This window comes from Bombina bombina, chromosome 5 (assembly GCF_027579735.1).
Source record: "Bombina bombina isolate aBomBom1 chromosome 5, aBomBom1.pri, whole genome shotgun sequence".
In the NCBI taxonomy this organism is placed as follows: Eukaryota; Metazoa; Chordata; class Amphibia; order Anura; family Bombinatoridae; genus Bombina; species Bombina bombina.
In genome coordinates, this window is record NC_069503.1 from 134,956,293 (window position 1) to 134,974,625 (window position 18,333).

General features: G+C 39.3%; 1 protein-coding gene across 2 annotated transcripts in view; it reads right to left on the bottom strand.

Annotated features, from left to right (window-relative positions):
- The window catches only part of LOC128660086 (uncharacterized), a 56,855-nt gene that overhangs the window by 20,946 nt on the left and 17,576 nt on the right, over positions 1 to 18,333 (bottom strand). For both annotated transcript variants that reach the window (XM_053713703.1, XM_053713704.1), the window contains one exon: positions 3,732 to 3,826. In XM_053713703.1, the coding sequence (XP_053569678.1) occupies positions 3,732 to 3,826 (95 nt within the window). The remainder of the gene's footprint in view (positions 1 to 3,731; positions 3,827 to 18,333) is intronic.

Below are 18,333 nucleotides of genomic sequence, written 5' to 3' on the forward strand. Positions count from 1 at the left end.
GAAAAATATAGGCAGGTTGATAACTCCAAGGAAGTGTCAATGCTGCTTCCGCGTGAGGATCCCTGGACCTGGACAGGTACCTGGGAAGTTTCTTGTTTAAATTAGATGCCATCAGATCTATTTCTGGAAGCCCCCACATCTGAAAAAATTGAAAAAAAAAATCTGGGTGAAGAGACCACTCTCCCGGATGTAAAACTTGACGACTGAGATAATCCGCTTCCCAATTGTCTATACCTGGGATATGGACCGCAGGAATTAGACAGGAGCTGGATTCTGCCCAAACAAGTATACGGGATACTTCTTTCATAGCTTGAGGACTGTGAGTCTCACCCTGATGATTGACATACGCCACAGTTGTGACATTGTCTGTCTGAAAACAAATAAACGGCTCTCTCTTCAATAGAGGCCAAAACTGAAGAGCTCTGAGAATCGCACGGAGTTCCAAAATATTTATTGGTAATCTCGCCTCTTGAGATTTCCAAACCCCTTGTGCTGTCAGAGATCCCCAGACAGGTCCCCAACCTGAAAGACTTGCATCTGTTGTGATCACAGTCCAGGTTGGACGAACAAAAGAGGCCCCTTGAGCTATACGAAGGTGATCTAACCACCAAGTCAGAGATAGTCGAACATTGGGATCTAAGGATATTAATTGTGATATCCTTGTATAATCCCTGCACCATTGGTTCAGCATACAAAGCTGAAGAGGTCTCATGTGAAAACGAGCAAAGGGGATCGCGTCCGATGCTGCAGTCATGAGATCTAAAACCTCCATGCACATAGCTACTGAAGGGAATGATTGAGACTGAAGGTTCCGACAGGCTGCAACCAATTTCAAACGTCTCTTGTCTGTTAGAGACAAAGTCATGGATACTGAATCTATTTGGAAACCTAAAAAGGTCACCCTTGTCTGAGGAATGAAAGAACTTTTTGGTAAATTGATCCTCCAACCATGTCTTTAAAGAAACAACACTATTATTAGATTCTGCAGAACGTAAAGACTGAGCAAGTACCAAGATATCGTCCAAATAAGGAAACACCGCAATACCCCGCTCTCTGATTACAGAGAGTAGGGCACCGAGAACCTTTGAAAAGATCCTTGAAGCTGTCGCTAGGCCAAAAGGAAGAGCAACAAATTGGTAATGCTTGTATAGAAAAGAGAATCTCAGGAACTGATAGTGATCTGGATGAATCGGAATATGAAGATATGCATCCTGTAAGTCTATAGTGGACATATAATGCCCTTTACAAAAGGCAGAATAGTCTTTATAGTGACCATTTTGAATGTTGGTACCCTTACATAACGATTCAAGACCTTTAGATCCAGAACTGGTCTGAATGAATTTTCTTTCTTTGGGACAATGAACAGATTTGAATAAAACCCCAGACCCTGTTCCTGAAATGAACTGGCATGATTACCCCAGATAACTCCAGGTCTGAAACACACTTCAGGAAAGCCTGCGCTTTCTCTGGGCTCACTGGAATGCGTGAGAGAAAGAAACTTTGCACAGGCGGTCTTACTCGGAAACCTATTCTGTACCCCTGAGAGACAATGTTCTGAACCCAATGATTTTGGACTGAATTTATCCAAACATCCTTGAAAAATTTTAATCTGCCCCCTACCAGCTGAGCTAGAATGAGGGCTGGACCTTCATGCGGACTTGGGGCTGGTTTAGATCTCTTAAATGGCTTGGATTTATTCCAGATTGAGGAAGGCTTCCAATTGGAGACAGATTCCTTAGGGGAAGGACTAGGTTTCTGTTCCTTATTCTGTCGAAAGGAACGAAAACGGTTAGAAGCTTTAAATTTACCCTTTGATTTTTTATCCTGAGGCAAAAAAGCTCCCTTCTCCCCAGTGACAGTTGAGATTATAGAATCCAACTGAGAACCAAATAATTTATTACCTTGGAAAGAAAGAGATAGCAATGTCGATTTAGAAGTCATATCAGCATTCCAAGATTTAAGCCATAAAGCTCTTCTAGCTAAAATAGCTAAAAACATATATAAAAAGACTATTTCTGTTTAAACAGAGTGATAGCAAAAATGTAGGGATGCACCGAAATTTCAAAAATGTGCATTGCACATTTCAGCCAAAAGAGGACCAAACGGACAAAAATTAGCCGTCCCTAATCCTCCTCCCACCACTCCGGTACAGCTTTATCCGTGGGCCCCCTTGTCACTGCTGTCCTCTCTCAGTGAAGGGGGCCCTTTCTGTGAAACATGCTGGCTATTCCGTGCAGGGTCTGGCCCAGGAGACTCCAGATTCACTTGTGGTAGGTCCTCCGAGGGGCCCGGCAGTCAGAGTGTTGCACGGGTTATATAGCGAGAGAGGGGGAGGACCTATTGCAGGTGAATCCGGAGTCTCCTGGGCCAGACCAATTCCATGGAATAGCCAACATGTTTCCACCAGGGAGTGGCTAGCGTGTCCTGGACCCCCTGCACCTAGACAGGGCCGTGCTGGGAGCCACAGGACCACCAGGGAATATAGTCCCCCCTCCCTGGCATCAGGTAAGAGGCAGGGAGGGGGAAATAAAAACAAAAACCCACAAAACTGCTCACTCCCCACAGCCCCTATCCCACAAATTCACACACACACAGACACACACACACACTGCATCCTCACACACTGCATCCACACACACTGCATCCACACACACTGCATCCACACACACTGCATCCACTACATCCACTGCATCCACTACATCCATTACACACACTGCATCCACTATACACACACACACTGCATACACTACACACACACACACTGCCTCCACTATACACACACTACATCCACTACATACACACTGCATCCACTACACACACACACTCATTTCGATGCATCCCTACAAAAATGCTAACAATTCTCTAAGCAAGTTTTTATCTAAAATTCCCAGTAGCGAAGTAATTAAAGTACCTATATATTTCATCCCCCACTAAGAACACAATCACTGCTGCCTCCCGTTTACATAACCTTTCTATATAAAAATACTGCTGTATTCATATTTTCAGTATAGGTTGTGGCCTCAACTGGAAAAAAAGATACAAGTATTTTAAATGACAAAATAAAAAGGTAAAGTAGCTATTTAGAAACCATTTGACACATTCCAGCGTGTAAAACAAATCACCGGGAATACTTTAAGCAGAGAACATTTTACAGTATAATTTCCCTTTAATCAACATTCTTATTTATACTAGTGCATATTTTTAAAGACAAACACGTGCTGTAGTGATCAGTGAATGATAAGCTATAAAAGCAGCATCTATGAGTGCATGGCTGTGTGACACGTTAACATTTCTTAATACGAAGCTTGGGTTAGGCTTCGGGTTAATACCCAGATGTTTAGTATACAAGTCACTCTTTGGGCATGGATTCTCTAAAACTCTCTGGTCTGGTGAGATTATATAAGGTGCCTTGTCTGTATTTAAGGGACGTTAAACACCTCAAGATATTAATATAAATGGTTTAATTACATGTAGTAGAACAACTTTGCAATATACTTTTATTATTTATTTTGTTCTCCTTTACTGTAATTTAATACTGAATATTATAGTTGTCCTAATTCATGTTAAACATGGAAGTGCAGACACAGCTCTATTCCAAACAGTCATTGGTTGCACACTCTAGTCAACTATTTATAACCATTCCTAATTGGCCTCAGCAGAAAAGGTAACTTAAGTTACAATATGGCGGGGCCCACTGCTCTATGGACATTAACTAGTGTTCACATGCCTACCTCTGTATTAAGGCTGTGCGGACGCATCACTTTCAGGGGATAGAACTTGCCGTCCACCGCAAACAAGTGCTTAGTTCTCAAGATCCTCTCGGCCACTGAAAAGATAATGAATAAAATGGTGTCAATCATTAATAACTTATGTCCCCGGGTTCCTGATGTGACAAGGATAGGTATAGCTGCCTAATGGCATTAAATGCCCAACTATAACCATATTGCAATAGATCTCACATTAAAGCGACATGAAACTTAAACTTTCATGCTTCAGATTCTCTTATAAAATGTATTTAGATCTCTTGGTAACCACTGTTGAACATCATATGTAGGTAGGCTCAGCAGCAACGAGGCTCTACTGGGAGCTAGCTGCTGATTGGTGGTTACAGACATATACCTACTGTCATTGGCTCACCCAATGTGTTCATCTTTCTCCGAGTGTTGTATTGCTGGTCTAGAGATGACTTTAACTATGTGTTCAAGGGTTAAGCACACAATTATATACAAGCAATATTATTTTATTAATTTTATATTGTGATGTCCCTTTAAAGGTACACTGTACCGTATGTTTTCACCCATAATATATTCCTAATGATTTATTTCTCCTCTAGGCTCATTCTTGCAACTGAAAAAGTTGGTTTTGCTCATTGTAACCCCCACCCATAATTAAAATGTCAGTAATTATTGGGCTTTGTGTATAAAGAGATAAGAAGTTCTGTTCTTCCTGTAGGCTCAGTCCATTTGAATCAGCATGTTCTTGAGTGGTGTCAATGAGCAAAACCAACTATTCCACAAACAAAAATAAGCATAAAGGAACAATGTAATGAAAACCAGTGTCCCTTTTGGCTTTGAGTGCAGAAGGGGGACACCTTTTCCTAAAGACCTTGTGCAACTACACTTGAGTACACTTACCTCAGTAAAAGAAATCACTTAAAGGGACATGGAGCTCAGTATTTTTTTTTCATGATTCATACAATAAAAAAACAAAAAGCTTCTGTTATGACATTTACTTCACTCTCATAATATTCTTTGTTGAGAACTTTCCCAGATAAGTAGCGTTTATGCATCTGGATTCTGCAAGAATCCTTTTCATGTCTTGTAAAACTTCCAAAACTGCTGCCATATAGTGCTGTAGACACGTGCACACTGAGATATGCTATTCAACAAAGAATACAATGAGAAGTAATAAGGATAACAACTGTAAATCGAAAGTTTTTTTCACATTATGAGCTAGATTACAAGTGGAACGCTAGTTTATCGCGTGCGTTGCTCGTTTGCCGGCAAGCAAATAATACACGGCCATTGCTAATGGCTGGTTATTTCTACCGCAAGCTCAGTAGAAATAAGCACTCAGAGGTAATTTTCAAAATAACCCCCAATTGCCCAAAAATAAAGTATATTTTTTTTTATTTTTAAAAAAAAAGGGGGATTAAAGTTGGGGGTCTGGGGAGTTAGAAAAAAACGGCACTGAAAAGTGCCTTTACATTGCGGTCTATGGGAACTGTGTGTTCCCAGTAAATATATATGTATAAGCTAATATACATATATATTTATACGTTAATATGTATGAGAATGAGGCTCTGATTGGAGCCTATAGAAGCGCTTCCATGCAATGCAAACGTGACCTCTTAATTACGTGAGCTGGTATTACAAGTGGAGCGCAAATATCTCGCTTGCGAATGCGCAATTTATATTTTATATATTTATTTATATTTTTATATATATATATATATTATCTGAATCACGAAATAAAGTAAGTTTACTGAAATATTAAACTTTTTTTTAAAATAATGTTGATGTTAATTCTGTGCAGACAAATTACTTTGTGCTTTTATTATTTATTTTACCTACTTTCCCTGCAATTTAATTCGGACAAATGTATTTTTTTATTTGCCCCCAGAGGCAATGAAGAATCCACACTCTGCAGCATTCTACACAGTGCTTGATCAGCGCAGGAGCTCAGTCAAAGGACAATAAAATTAGAATTACATTATTAAATACATTTCCAGTTTACTTCTCTTATCTAATTTGCTAGAAAAGCATATCTAGGAAGGCTCAGGAGCAGCAATGCACTATTGGTAGCTAGCTGCTGATTGGTGCATGCACATATATGCATCTTGTCATTGGCTCACCTGATGTGCTCAGCTAGCTCCCAGTAATGCATTGCTGCTCCTTGAACAAAGGATACCAAGAGAATGAAGCAGATCTGATAATAGAAGTAAAGTGCAATTGTATGTTCTATCTGAATCATGAAAGAACAACATTTGGTTTCATGTCCCTTTGTCACTAACTGGTGACAGCAGAGAAGATAAGATAAACATACTGAAGTGGCATTTCTATGGGTATGACCCTGTACAGCAGTTTTAAATGTAGTTTGTACATACATGTTTAGCAGTGTAGTGCCTGTTTGCTGATATATACTATGCACATATAAAATGACTTTACTGCCCCTTTAACTGCTACTATTAACCACTTAATGACCGTGACTTACTATGTACGTCGATGGTCGTTAAGGGTTTCCATGCTAACAATAGTGCGGGTCACGGTGTGAGCGGCGGGACCGTACTATTGTACCGTCCCTCCACCCTTCTGGTAATCGGAAATAGCGAGACCGCACTATTACAAATGCAATCCCCATTAAAATGTACGTCGCTGGTCCTTAAGGGGTTAATATATATTTTTTAACAGAAATCACAGATCAAACTTGTAAAACAGGAAGTCTAACATTTTCACCCAACCAGTCACATTCAGATTTTTTTTCATGAAATACCAGGAAGCAAATGTTAAAAACAATATTAACTAAAAACATAATTATGCTCTCTACTTAAAAAAAAAAAAAAAAAACACCCTCAAATGAACAATGCCATAGTCAAATACATGCGATCGTTTTCATTTGCACAAAGGTCCATATCTGCCTGGAAACATGGTGCAGTAATGTACTTTCTGTATGGGTCCAGAAATAAATAAATATAGGATTCCCTTAAAAGGACAGTCAAGTCAAAATTAAACTTTCATTATTCAGATAGAGCATGCAATTTTAAACAACTTTTATCATCAAATTTGCTTTGTTAAACCTAGGTAGGCTCATATGCTGATTTCTAAGCCCTTGAAGGCCGCTTCTTACCAAAGTGCATTTTGACAGTTTTCACAGTTAGATAGTGCTAGCTCGTGTGTGCCATATAGATACCAGTGTGCTCACTCCCGTGGAGTTATTTATGAGTCAGCACTAAACCGCAAGTCTGTAAAAAGAACTGAGATAAGGGGGAGTCTGCAGAGGCTTAGATACAAGGTAATCACAGAGGTAAAATGTGTATTAATATAACTGTGTTTGTTATGCAAAACTGGGGAATGGGTAATAAAGAGATTAACTATCTTTTTAAACAATAAAGATTTTCAAGCAGACCGCCCCTTTAAGCATAGAAATACAATGTTTATTGTGGGGATAAAAGAATGATACTTCAATAACAGTTATTAATTTAATTATTTAATATTATTAAATTATATTATAATTAAATATTATATCATTTGGTATCTTCTATATAGTCATCTTCAAATCAAAATACTTCACTTATCTAATTTGCTAAAAAAATGCATATCTAGGTAGGTGGAAATATTTATTTATGAATAAATAGAACGTGTTCTTCTTTGTGCAAATGAAAATTAATGTGAAATAACATAATTTATGTAAGAACTTACCTGATAAATTCATTTCTTTCATATTAACAAGAGTCCATGAGCTAGTGACGTATGGGATATACATTCCTACCAGGAGGGGCAAAGTTTCCCAAACCTTAAAATGCCTATAAATACACCCCTCACCACACCCACAAATCAGTTTAACGAATAGCCAAGAAGTGGGGTGATAAGAAAAAAAGTGCGAAGCATATAAAATAAGGAATTGGAATAATTGTGCTTTATACAAAAAAATCATAACCACCACAAAAAAGGGTGGGCCTCATGGACTCTTGTTAATATGAAAGAAATGAATTTATCAGGTAAGTTCTTACATAAATTATGTTTTCTTTCATGTAATTAACAAGAGTCCATGAGCTAGTGACGTATGGGATAATGACTACCCAAGATGTGGATCTTTCCACACAAGAGTCACTAGAGAGGGAGGGATAAAATAAAGACAGCCAATTCCTGCTGAAAATAATCCACACCCAAATAAAAGTTTAACAAAAAACATAAGCAGAAGATTCAAACTGAAACCGCTGCCTGAAGAACTTTTCTACCAAAAACTGCTTCAGAAGAAGAAAATACATCAAAATGGTAGAATTTAGTAAAAGTATGCAAAGAGGACCAAGTTGCTGCTTTGCAGATCTGGTCAACCGAAGCTTCATTCCTAAACGCCCAGGAAGTAGAAACTGACCTAGTAGAATGAGCTGTAATTCTTTGAGGCGGAATTTTACCCGACTCAACATAGGCAAGATGAATTAAAGATTTCAACCAAGATGCCAAAGAAATGGCAGAAGCTTTCTGGCCTTTCCTAGAACCGGAAAAGATAACAAATAGACTAGAAGTCTTACGGAAAGATTTCGTAGCTTCAACATAATATTTCAAAGCTCTAACAACATCCAAAGAATGCAATGATTTCTCCTTAGAATTCTTAGGATTAGGACATAATGAAGGAACCACAATTTCTCTACTAATGTTGTTGGAATTCACAACTTTAGGTAAAAATTCAAAAGAAGTTCGCAACACCGCCTTATCCTGATGAAAAATCAGAAAAGGAGACTCACACGAAAGAGCAGATAATTCAGAAACTCTTCTAGCAGAAGAGATGGCCAAAAGGAACAAAACTTTCCAAGAAAGTAATTTAATGTCCAATGAATGCATAGGTTCAAACGGAGGAGCTTGAAGAGCTCCCAAAACCAAATTCAAACTCCATGGAGGAGAAATTGACTTAATGACAGGTTTTATACAAACCAAAGCTTGTACAAAACAATGAATATCAGGAAGAATAGCAATCTTTCTGTGAAAAAGAACAGAAAGAGCAGAGATTTGTCCTTTCAAAGAACTTGCGGACAAACCCTTATCCAAACCATCCTGAAGAAATTGTAAAATTCTCGGTATTCTAAAAGAATGCCAAGAAAAATGATGAGAAAGACACCATGAAATATAAGTCTTCCAGACTCTATAATATATCTCTCTAGATACAGATTTACGAGCCTGTAACATAGTATTAATCACGGAGTCAGAGAAACCTCTATGACCAAGAATCAAGCGTTCAATCTCCATACCTTTAAATTTAAGGATTTCAGATCCGGATGGAAAAAAGGACCTTGTGACAGAAGGTCTGGTCTTAACGGAAGAGTCCATGGCTGGCAAGATGCCATCCGGACAAGATCCGCATACCAAAACCTGTGAGGCCATGCCGGAGCTATTAGCAGAACAAACGAGCATTCCCTCAGAATCTTGGAGATTACTCTTGGAAGAAGAACTAGAGGCGGAAAGATATAGGCAGGATGATACTTCCAAGGAAGTGATAATGCATCCACTGCCTCCGCCTGAGGATCCCGGGATCTGGACAGATACCTGGGAAGTTTCTTGTTTAGATGAGAGGCCATCAGATCTATCTCTGGGAGCCCCCACATTTGAACAATCTGAAGAAATACCTCTGGGTGAAGAGACCATTCGCCCGGATGCAACGTTTGGCGACTGAGATAATCCGCTTCCCAATTGTCTACACCTGGGATATGAACCGCAGAGATTAGACAGGAGCTGGATTCCGCCCAAACCAAAATTCGAGATACTTCTTTCATAGCCAGAGGACTGTGAGTCCCTCCTTGATGATTGATGTATGCCACAGTTGTGACATTGTCTGTCTGAAAACAAATGAACGATTCTCTCTTCAGAAGAGGCCAAAACTGAAGAGCTCTGAAAACTGCACGGAGTTCCAAGATATTGATCGGTAATCTCACCTCCTGAGATTCCCAAACTCCTTGTGCCGTCAGAGATCCCCACACAGCTCCCCAACCTGTGAGACTTGCATCTGTTGAAATTATAGTCCAGGTCGGAAGAACAAAAGAAGCCCCCTGAATTAAACGATGGTGATCTGTCCACCACGTTAGAGAGTGCCGAACAATCGGTTTTAAAGATATTAATTGATATATCTTCGTGTAATCCCTGCACCATTGGTTCAGCATACAGAGCTGAAGAGGTCGCATGTGAAAACGAGCAAAGGGGATCGCGTCCGATGCAGCAGTCATAAGACCTAGAATTTCCATGCATAAGGCTACCGAAGGGAATGATTGAGACTGAAGGTTTCGACAGGCTGTAATCAATTTTAGACGTCTCTTGTCTGTTAAAGACAAAGTCATGGACACTGAATCTATCTGGAAACCCAGAAAGGTTACCCTTGTTTGAGGAATCAAAGAACTTTTTGGTAAATTGATCCTCCAACCATGATCTTGAAGAAACAACACAAGTCGATTCGTATGAGACTCTGCTAAATGTAAAGACGGAGCAAGTACCAAGATATCGTCCAAATAAGGAAATACCACAATACCCTGTTCTCTGATTACAGACAGAAGGGCACCGAGAATCTTTGTGAAAATTCTTGGAGCTGTAGCAAGGCCAAACGGTAGAGCCACAAATTGGTAATGCTTGTCTAGAAAAGAGAATCTCAGGAACTGATAATGATCTGGATGAATCGGAATATGCAGATATGCATCCTGTAAATCTATTGTGGACATATAATTCCCTTGCTGAACAAAAGGCAATATAGTCCTTACAGTTACCATCTTGAACGTTGGTATCCTTACATAACGATTCAATAATTTTAGATCCAGAACTGGTCTGAAGGAATTCTCCTTCTTTGGTACAATGAAGAGATTTGAATAAAACCCCATCCCCTGTTCCGGAACTGGAACTGGCATAATTACTCCAGCCAACTCTAGATCTGAAACACAATTCAGAAATGCTTGAGCTTTCACTGGATTTACTGGGACATGGGAAAGAAAAAATCTCTTTGCAGGAGGTCTCATCTTGAAACCAATTCTGTACCCTTCTGAAACAATGTTCTGAATCCAAAGATTGTGAACAGAACTGATCCAAATTTCTTTGAAAAAACGTAACCTGCCCCCTACCAGCTGAACTGGAATGAGGGCCGTACCTTCATGTGAACTTAGAAGCAGGCTTTGCCTTTCTAGCAGGCTTGGATTTATTCCAGACTGGAGATGGTTTCCAAACTGAAACTGCTCCTGAGGACGAAGGATCAGGCTTTTGTTCTTTGTTGAAACGAAAGGAACGAAAACGATTGTTAGCCCTGTTTTTACCTTTAGACTTTTTATCCTGTGGTAAAAAAGTTCCTTTCCCACCAGTAACAGTTGAAATAATAGAATCCAACTGAGAACCAAATAATTTGTTTCCCTGGAAAGAAATGGAAAGTAGAGTTGATTTAGAAGCCATATCAGCATTCCAAGTCTTAAGCCATAAAGCTCTTCTGGCTAAGATAGCCAGAGACATAAATCTAACATCAACTCTAATATATCAAAAATGGCATCACAGATGAAATTATTAGCATGCTGGAGAAGAATAATAATATCATGAGAATCACGATTTGTTACTTGTTGCGCTAGAGTTTCCAACCAAAAAGTTGAAGCTGCAGCAACATCAGCCAATGATATAGCAGGTCTAAGAAGATTACCTGAACATAGATAAGCTTTTCTTAGAAAAGATTCAATTTTTCTATCTAAAGGATCCTTAAACGAGGTACCATCTGATGTAGGAATGGTAGTACGTTTAGCAAGGGTAGAAATAGCCCCATCAACTTTAGGGATTTTGTCCCAAAATTCTAATCTGTCAGGCGGAACAGGATATAATTGCTTAAAACGTTTAGAAGGAGTAAATGAATTACCCAATCTATCCCATTCCTTAGCAATTACTGCAGAAATAGCATTAGGAACAGGAAAGACTTCTGGAATAACCGCAGGAGCTTTAAAAACCTTATCCAAACGTATAGAATTAGTATCAAGAGGACTAGAATCCTCTATTTCTAAGGCAATTAGTACTTCTTTAAGTAAAGAGCGAATAAATTCCATCTTAAATAAATATGAAGATTTATCAGCATCAATCTCTGAGACAGAATCCTCTGAACCAGAAGAGTCCAAAGAATCAGAATGATGTGTTCATTTAAAAATTCATCTGTAGAGAGAGAAGATTTAAAAGACTTTTTACGTTTACTAGAAGGAGAAATAACAGACAAAGCCTTCTTTATGGATTCAGAAACAAAATCTCTTATGTTATCAGGAACATTCTGCACCTTAGATGTTGAGGGAACTGCAACAGGCAATGGTACATCACTAAAGGAAATATTATCTGCATTAACAAGTTTGTCATGACATTTAATACAAACAACAGCTGGAGGAATAGCTACCAAAAGTTTACAGCAGATACACTTAGCTTTGGTAGATCCAGCAGGCAGAGGTTTTCCTGTAGTATCTTCTGGCTCAGATGCAACGTGAGACATCTTGCAATATGTAAGAGAAAAAACAACATATAAAGCAAAATAGATCAAATTCCTTATAAGACAGTTTCAGGAATGGGAAAAAATGCCAAACATCAAGCTTCTAGCAACCAGAAGCAAATGAAAAATGATTCTGAAATAATGTGGAGACAAAAGCGACGCCCATATTTTTTGGCGCCAAATAAGACGCCCACATTATTTGGCGCCTAAATGCTTTTGGCGCCAAAAATGACGCCACATCCGGAACGCCGACATTTTTGGCGCAAAATAACGTCAAAAAAATGACGCAACTTCCGGCGACACGTATGACGCCGGAAACGGAAATGAATTTTTGCGCCAAAAAAATCCGCGCCAAGAATGACGCAATAAAATGAAGCATTTTCAGCCCCCGCGAGCCTAACAGCCCACAGGGAAAAAGTCAAATTTTCGAGGTAAGAAAAATATGATAATTAAAGCATAATCCCAAATATGAAACTGACTGTCTGGAAATAAGGAAAGTTGAACATTCTGAGTCAAGGCAAATAAATGTTTGAATACATATATTTAGAACTTTATAAATAAAGTGCCCAACCATAGCTTAGAGTGTCACAGAAAATAAGACTTACTTACCCCAGGACACTCATCTACATGTTTGTAGAAAGCCAAACCAGTACTGAAACGAGAATCAGTAGAGGAAATGGTAAATATAAGAGTATATCGTCGATCTGAAAAGGGAGGTAAGAGATGAATCTCTACGACCGATAACAGAGAACCTATGAAATAGACCCCGTAGAAGGAGATCACTGCATTCAATAGGCAATACTCTCCTCACATCCCTCTGACATTCACTGCACGCTGAGAGGAAAACCGGGCTCCAACTTGCTGCGGAGCGCATATCAACGTAGAATCTAGCACAAACTTACTTCACCACCTCCATGGGAGGCAAAGTTTGTAAAACTGATTTGTGGGTGTGGTGAGGGGTGTATTTATAGGCATTTTAAGGTTTGGGAAACTTTGCCCCTCCTGGTAGGAATGTATATCCCATACGTCACTAGCTCATGGACTCTTGTTAATTACATGAAAGAAATTAATATTTTCATGTCGGGTTAGCGCACACGAGAATATGCAATCGGGTTTGCGTGCGAGTGTAAGGTGTTGAACTGCCTGCTTGTTACCGAACTCAGCATTGCCTATTGACCATTCTACAGCATAACCCTTTGATTCTAAGAAAGATTGGCCTGCCTGCCTGTTACTGAACCCTGTATTGCCTATTGACCATTTTTCTGCTTAACCCTTTTGTTACGCTGAAAGATTGGATTGCCTGCTTGTTACTGAAACCTGCATTGTCTGACCATTCCTTTGCTTAACCCTTGGATCCTCAGTAACATTGGACTTCCTGCCCTCACAGTACTGTGCTCTGTAGAGTGAGCATTTCTTTTATTGTTTGTGTTTCTCTGAGGAATAGAACTGTTTGCTTACTTTAGTAACCTTCTTGGCTCTGCTTCTCATTAACCCTTGCAGCTCACGGTATTTACTATTCCTGTATTACCTTATTTCTTCAATCCATTAAATTTAGTTCTGGGATTTTTCCTTATCTTTCCACTTGACGCTGGGATAAGAAGACTACTGGCAAGGATTGGTCTGATAAGGAAATATCTCACAAACATAACATTGACACAGTGGGAACGGAGATGGTTTACAGGTAAACCCTTACACAGTCTTTTCACCAACAAATCATTCTATATTCCCACTTGTTTGTGAAGACCCATCCCACGAAGGACTGGGAGAGAGAAATGTGCTACATCGGAATTCTGAGGTGGCATATGGTCCCAGTTAAGTTACACTGGATTTTCCTTCAGAAACTGGAAAACTTTTGGAGAGGATACAAACAGAGGGGAGTGCAATTTCATATATGGTGGGAATGTTGCAAATTAAGACCACTATAGTCTCACATAGTTGAATTGGTGCTCAAACTAAACTTAGTACAACATTTACAAAGTCGCTCTTTTTCATCTGGGCTTAAAAGGTTTACAAAAGCCAGCAAAAGTCTTGTGCGTCACTATCTGGCTACAAAACTAGTGATAGATACACGTATAACTTTATTAATGGTACTTGATATACGTTTATTTATACAGACAATGGAAGAATATTCTTTGAGAGTTGAAGGCTGCTCAGATTTTAATAGCTTGGTTTGGGTCCCATAGGATGGAGTTACAGATGCAAGTGACAAGTAGGAGGAGGAGTCTGATAAATGATGGGGTTAGGGGATGGAAGAGTTAGAGGGCACTGGGTTTGGAGTGAGGAGTTGGGGAGCTGACTCCTCTCTTAGAATTTATTTTTTATTATTAATCTTTTATTATAAGTTTGCACTTTGGGCTTCTTTATGGAATCAGTTGACTTCTTGTTTGTTTGTTAGCTTGCCATATGTTTTGTAATGATGGATTTCATTTCTCCATATGTTGAATTTTGTTACAGTTGTCCTCCATCGGACATTCACGGATTACTGGACCAAAATATGGTCCTGATAGACATGGGAGGTGCTTTCTAGATAAAAAGAGGATATCGACAAGGACTAACAGCAGTGATTATGTTGCAACACTGTCTTGATGTATACTCATTACCCTCGTGATTTTGTAGCTGTTATGTATTTAACTGTATGTCATTGCTTCCTCAATTTGAAGAAAAAGAAAGAAGATAGATAATCCCTTTATTACCCATTGCCCAGTCCTGCATAACCAACACAGTTATATTAATATACTTTTTAACTCTGTGATTACTTTGTATCTAAGCCCCAGCAGACTTGCATTTTTGCCAATTAGTGCTGCTTCATAAGTAACTCCACGGGAATGAGCACAATGTCATCTATGTGGCACACATTAACTAGCAGTAACTTGCTGTGAAAAAATGTCAAAATGTGCTGAGATAAGAGGTGCTCTATAGTGGCTTAGAGACAGGCAGAAATGTAGAGATTGTACAAAGCTGGGGAGTTGGACATAAAGGGTTTTTCTAGCTTTTTTAAATTAAAATTTTTGGAGTAGACTGTCCCTTTAAGGGGTTGATTAGATATGTGGTTTGGTAACCATTGGCATGTTAGCAGCCACGTTCAGCCATTTCATTATTAGCAGCACTTTTAACATTATCCTTTTAGTAAACAATGGCCTTAAATTTAACACGTGCCTTTTTTTTATCACAATCCAATTTTACAACATATTTTTCCCTTACTGAATTCCATAGCTCAAAGGGGTAGAAAGGTCAAAACCGAAATGTGCATAAGTGCATGGGTGCATTTCAATTTTCAATGCAAGCATTTTTGCAATATACTTCCATTAGCAAAAATCTTGCAAAAGTTATTACAGGTTTTAAGCAGCATACGCACATATCCTGTGAAGGCTTGTGCACCAGTATTCAAACACCATGATAGCCAATGGCACGAACCTGTCCTTATTCAGCCAAAGAAAGATCAGTCCTTTATTGTAGAAGTAGATGCCTCAAAAACTGCCCTAGGGAGCAGCATCCAGAGGCCTTCTACTCCCAAAAACAATCTCCTGCTGAGATGAATTACTATGTTGCCGATCGAGAGCTCCTTGCTATTAAAAGTGCTTTGGAGGAGTGGAGACGCTTGCTTAAAGGGATAGTATGCATACATTTTCATATAACTGCATGTAATAGACACTGCTATAAAGAAGAATATGCACAGATACTGATCTAAAAATCCAGTATAGAACCTTTTTAAAAACTTACTTAGAAGCTCCCAGTTTAGTACTGTTGATGAGGTTAGGCTGGGACACCCAGTGAAAGGGGCTGGGAGCAAACACTCTCCCCAACCTCCCTTCCCTGCATATGAAAAGACACAATAGACAAACAGAAGCCAGCAGTTGTCTATTAACACATGTTTACATCTTATACTTGGTGTGTGGGTGTGTGTGTGTGGGGGGGGGGTAGGAAAATCAGCACAATTTTATTAAAAAATAAGCAAAACTATACATTGTTACAAAAACACACCCAGACGGGCTATATAAATGGATCTTCTACAAAAAATTTCTGTAAAGAAAAATCTAGAGTACAATTCCCCTTTAAGAAAGTACCCAGTCTAACTATAGTATTAACGGTTTAAAAAAACCTGGAGTACCTCAGAAATGCCAGATGTCTAAGCCCTCGCCAGGCCAGGTTGGTCTTATTTTTCACACACTTCCCTCTCCAAATCATGTTATAGACTTGGTTCAAAGAACCAGAAGGTCAATATCCTTTCCGGTATGTACGATGCCGATCCTGAGGACCATATCCTTCCTGACACAGTGCTCCACCCTAAATATTTCCTGTCCGCTCAACATTTGTTAAGAGAGATAAGACAACATTTCTCAACAAATCCTGCTCCAATCCAGACACATCTTACAAAAAAATCAAGGACTTCTTCTGTACAAGGATAAGATTTATTTTTACCATGCAGTTTATTTAAAAGTGTTGAAACACCATCATGATGACCCCACAAATGGACATGGGGGAATAACAAAGACCGTATATCTCCTGTCAATTTTGGTGGCCCCATCTCTATAGAGATGTCAAAGCTTATGTCTCTGAATACGGAATTTGTGCTTGAAACAAGCGCTTCAACCAATACCCTGTTAGTCCTCTAATGCCTCTACCTGTGCCAGCCAGACCCCGGCGCAACAAATCTCTTAATAGATTCACCAAGATGGTTCACTTGAATGGGCTGCCAAGTGCCAGCACCCCTGCATATCTATTCATGAAAGAGATATTCCAACTACACGGGCTTCGGGAGTCCATCACATCAGATAGAGGTACCCAGTTTACTTCTAGATTCTGGGAACTTTTATAGAAATCTGAAAATCCACTGTTCTCTAACCATAGCTTACCATCCCCAAGGCAATAGATAGACCGTGTTTACCAAATCTTGGAGCAATATATCCGCTGTTGAGTGTCCTATCTCCAAAACGACTGCTACCATTAGCAGAATTTGCTTATAATAACCAGGTCCAACAATCCAGTCAAGTGTCACCATTCCTTGCAAACTATGGTTTTCATCCAACCCCACTATCTGGTCTTCCATGTTATACACCAGTATTGTCAATTAACCTTACTTTAATCACAAAGACATAAAAAATTGCATGCTGATAAAACGAAGAACTGCAGCACCTGTGTACCAATATAGGGATAAAGTCTTACTATCAACAAGCCAGATTATTAGTGAAAATACAGAAAAATAACAATTACAATGACTTCCCTTGTATTTCAAGATGCTGCCAGCCCCAGTTACTCCTCCACCGTCGGCACAGAACTGTTTTTCAGGTGGCAGCGCAGTCTTTCACAAGGAGCTTGCCAAACGTCTTTCTCCCACCTCATGTCTCAGCAGAAAACCTCAGAAGAAAAGCCAACAATAGTGCAATATAGCTTAGCAAACAGCCTGCACTAAAAGGAACATACTCACAGGGTTACGTGAAGAAATTGAAGATTTTATTCATTGATGTCAGTGATTTCCAGCTTTAATAAAATCCAATAAAAAGCTCAAAGTATGAGTAAAAAAGCTCAACAGGTTTCAGCAGACACAGCTGCCTTTTTCAGAATAAAATCTTAAATTTCTTCTAATAACCCTGTGAGTTGTTCCTTTTAGTGCAGGCTATTTGCAAAGTCTTACTGTCAACCTGCAACTTTCCTGTCCTTCTAAGAAATAGGGCCCTTGTTTTATTGGTCCTATCAAGAACACGAAAGTCATTAACCCAGTAACAGCACATCTGGAATATTTCCTTCATCCAACCTTCCATATATCTCTGGTAAAGCCATACATCTCTTCTGACCCCACTGTAACTCCTAATACCTAGTTAAGTGGAAGGGCTTTGGTCCTGATGAAAGATCATGGGAACCGGCATCTAATGTTTGTGCACCGTCTCTGCTGCGACAATTTCAGAACAGGCACCCTGGCTAAAGACACGTGCACGCTCCCAAGCTCACGTAGGATTACTATAACAACGATAATAGAAATAAATTGGAAAGTTGTTTAAAATAACATGCTCTATCCATTAAGTTTAATTCTGACTTTACTGTCACCCGTCACCTATTAGTATTACTACACACAATTAAAAATGATCATTCAACACACAGGCCCTTCAACCTGTGATGTGATTGCTAAACTCTCCGAAATCACAA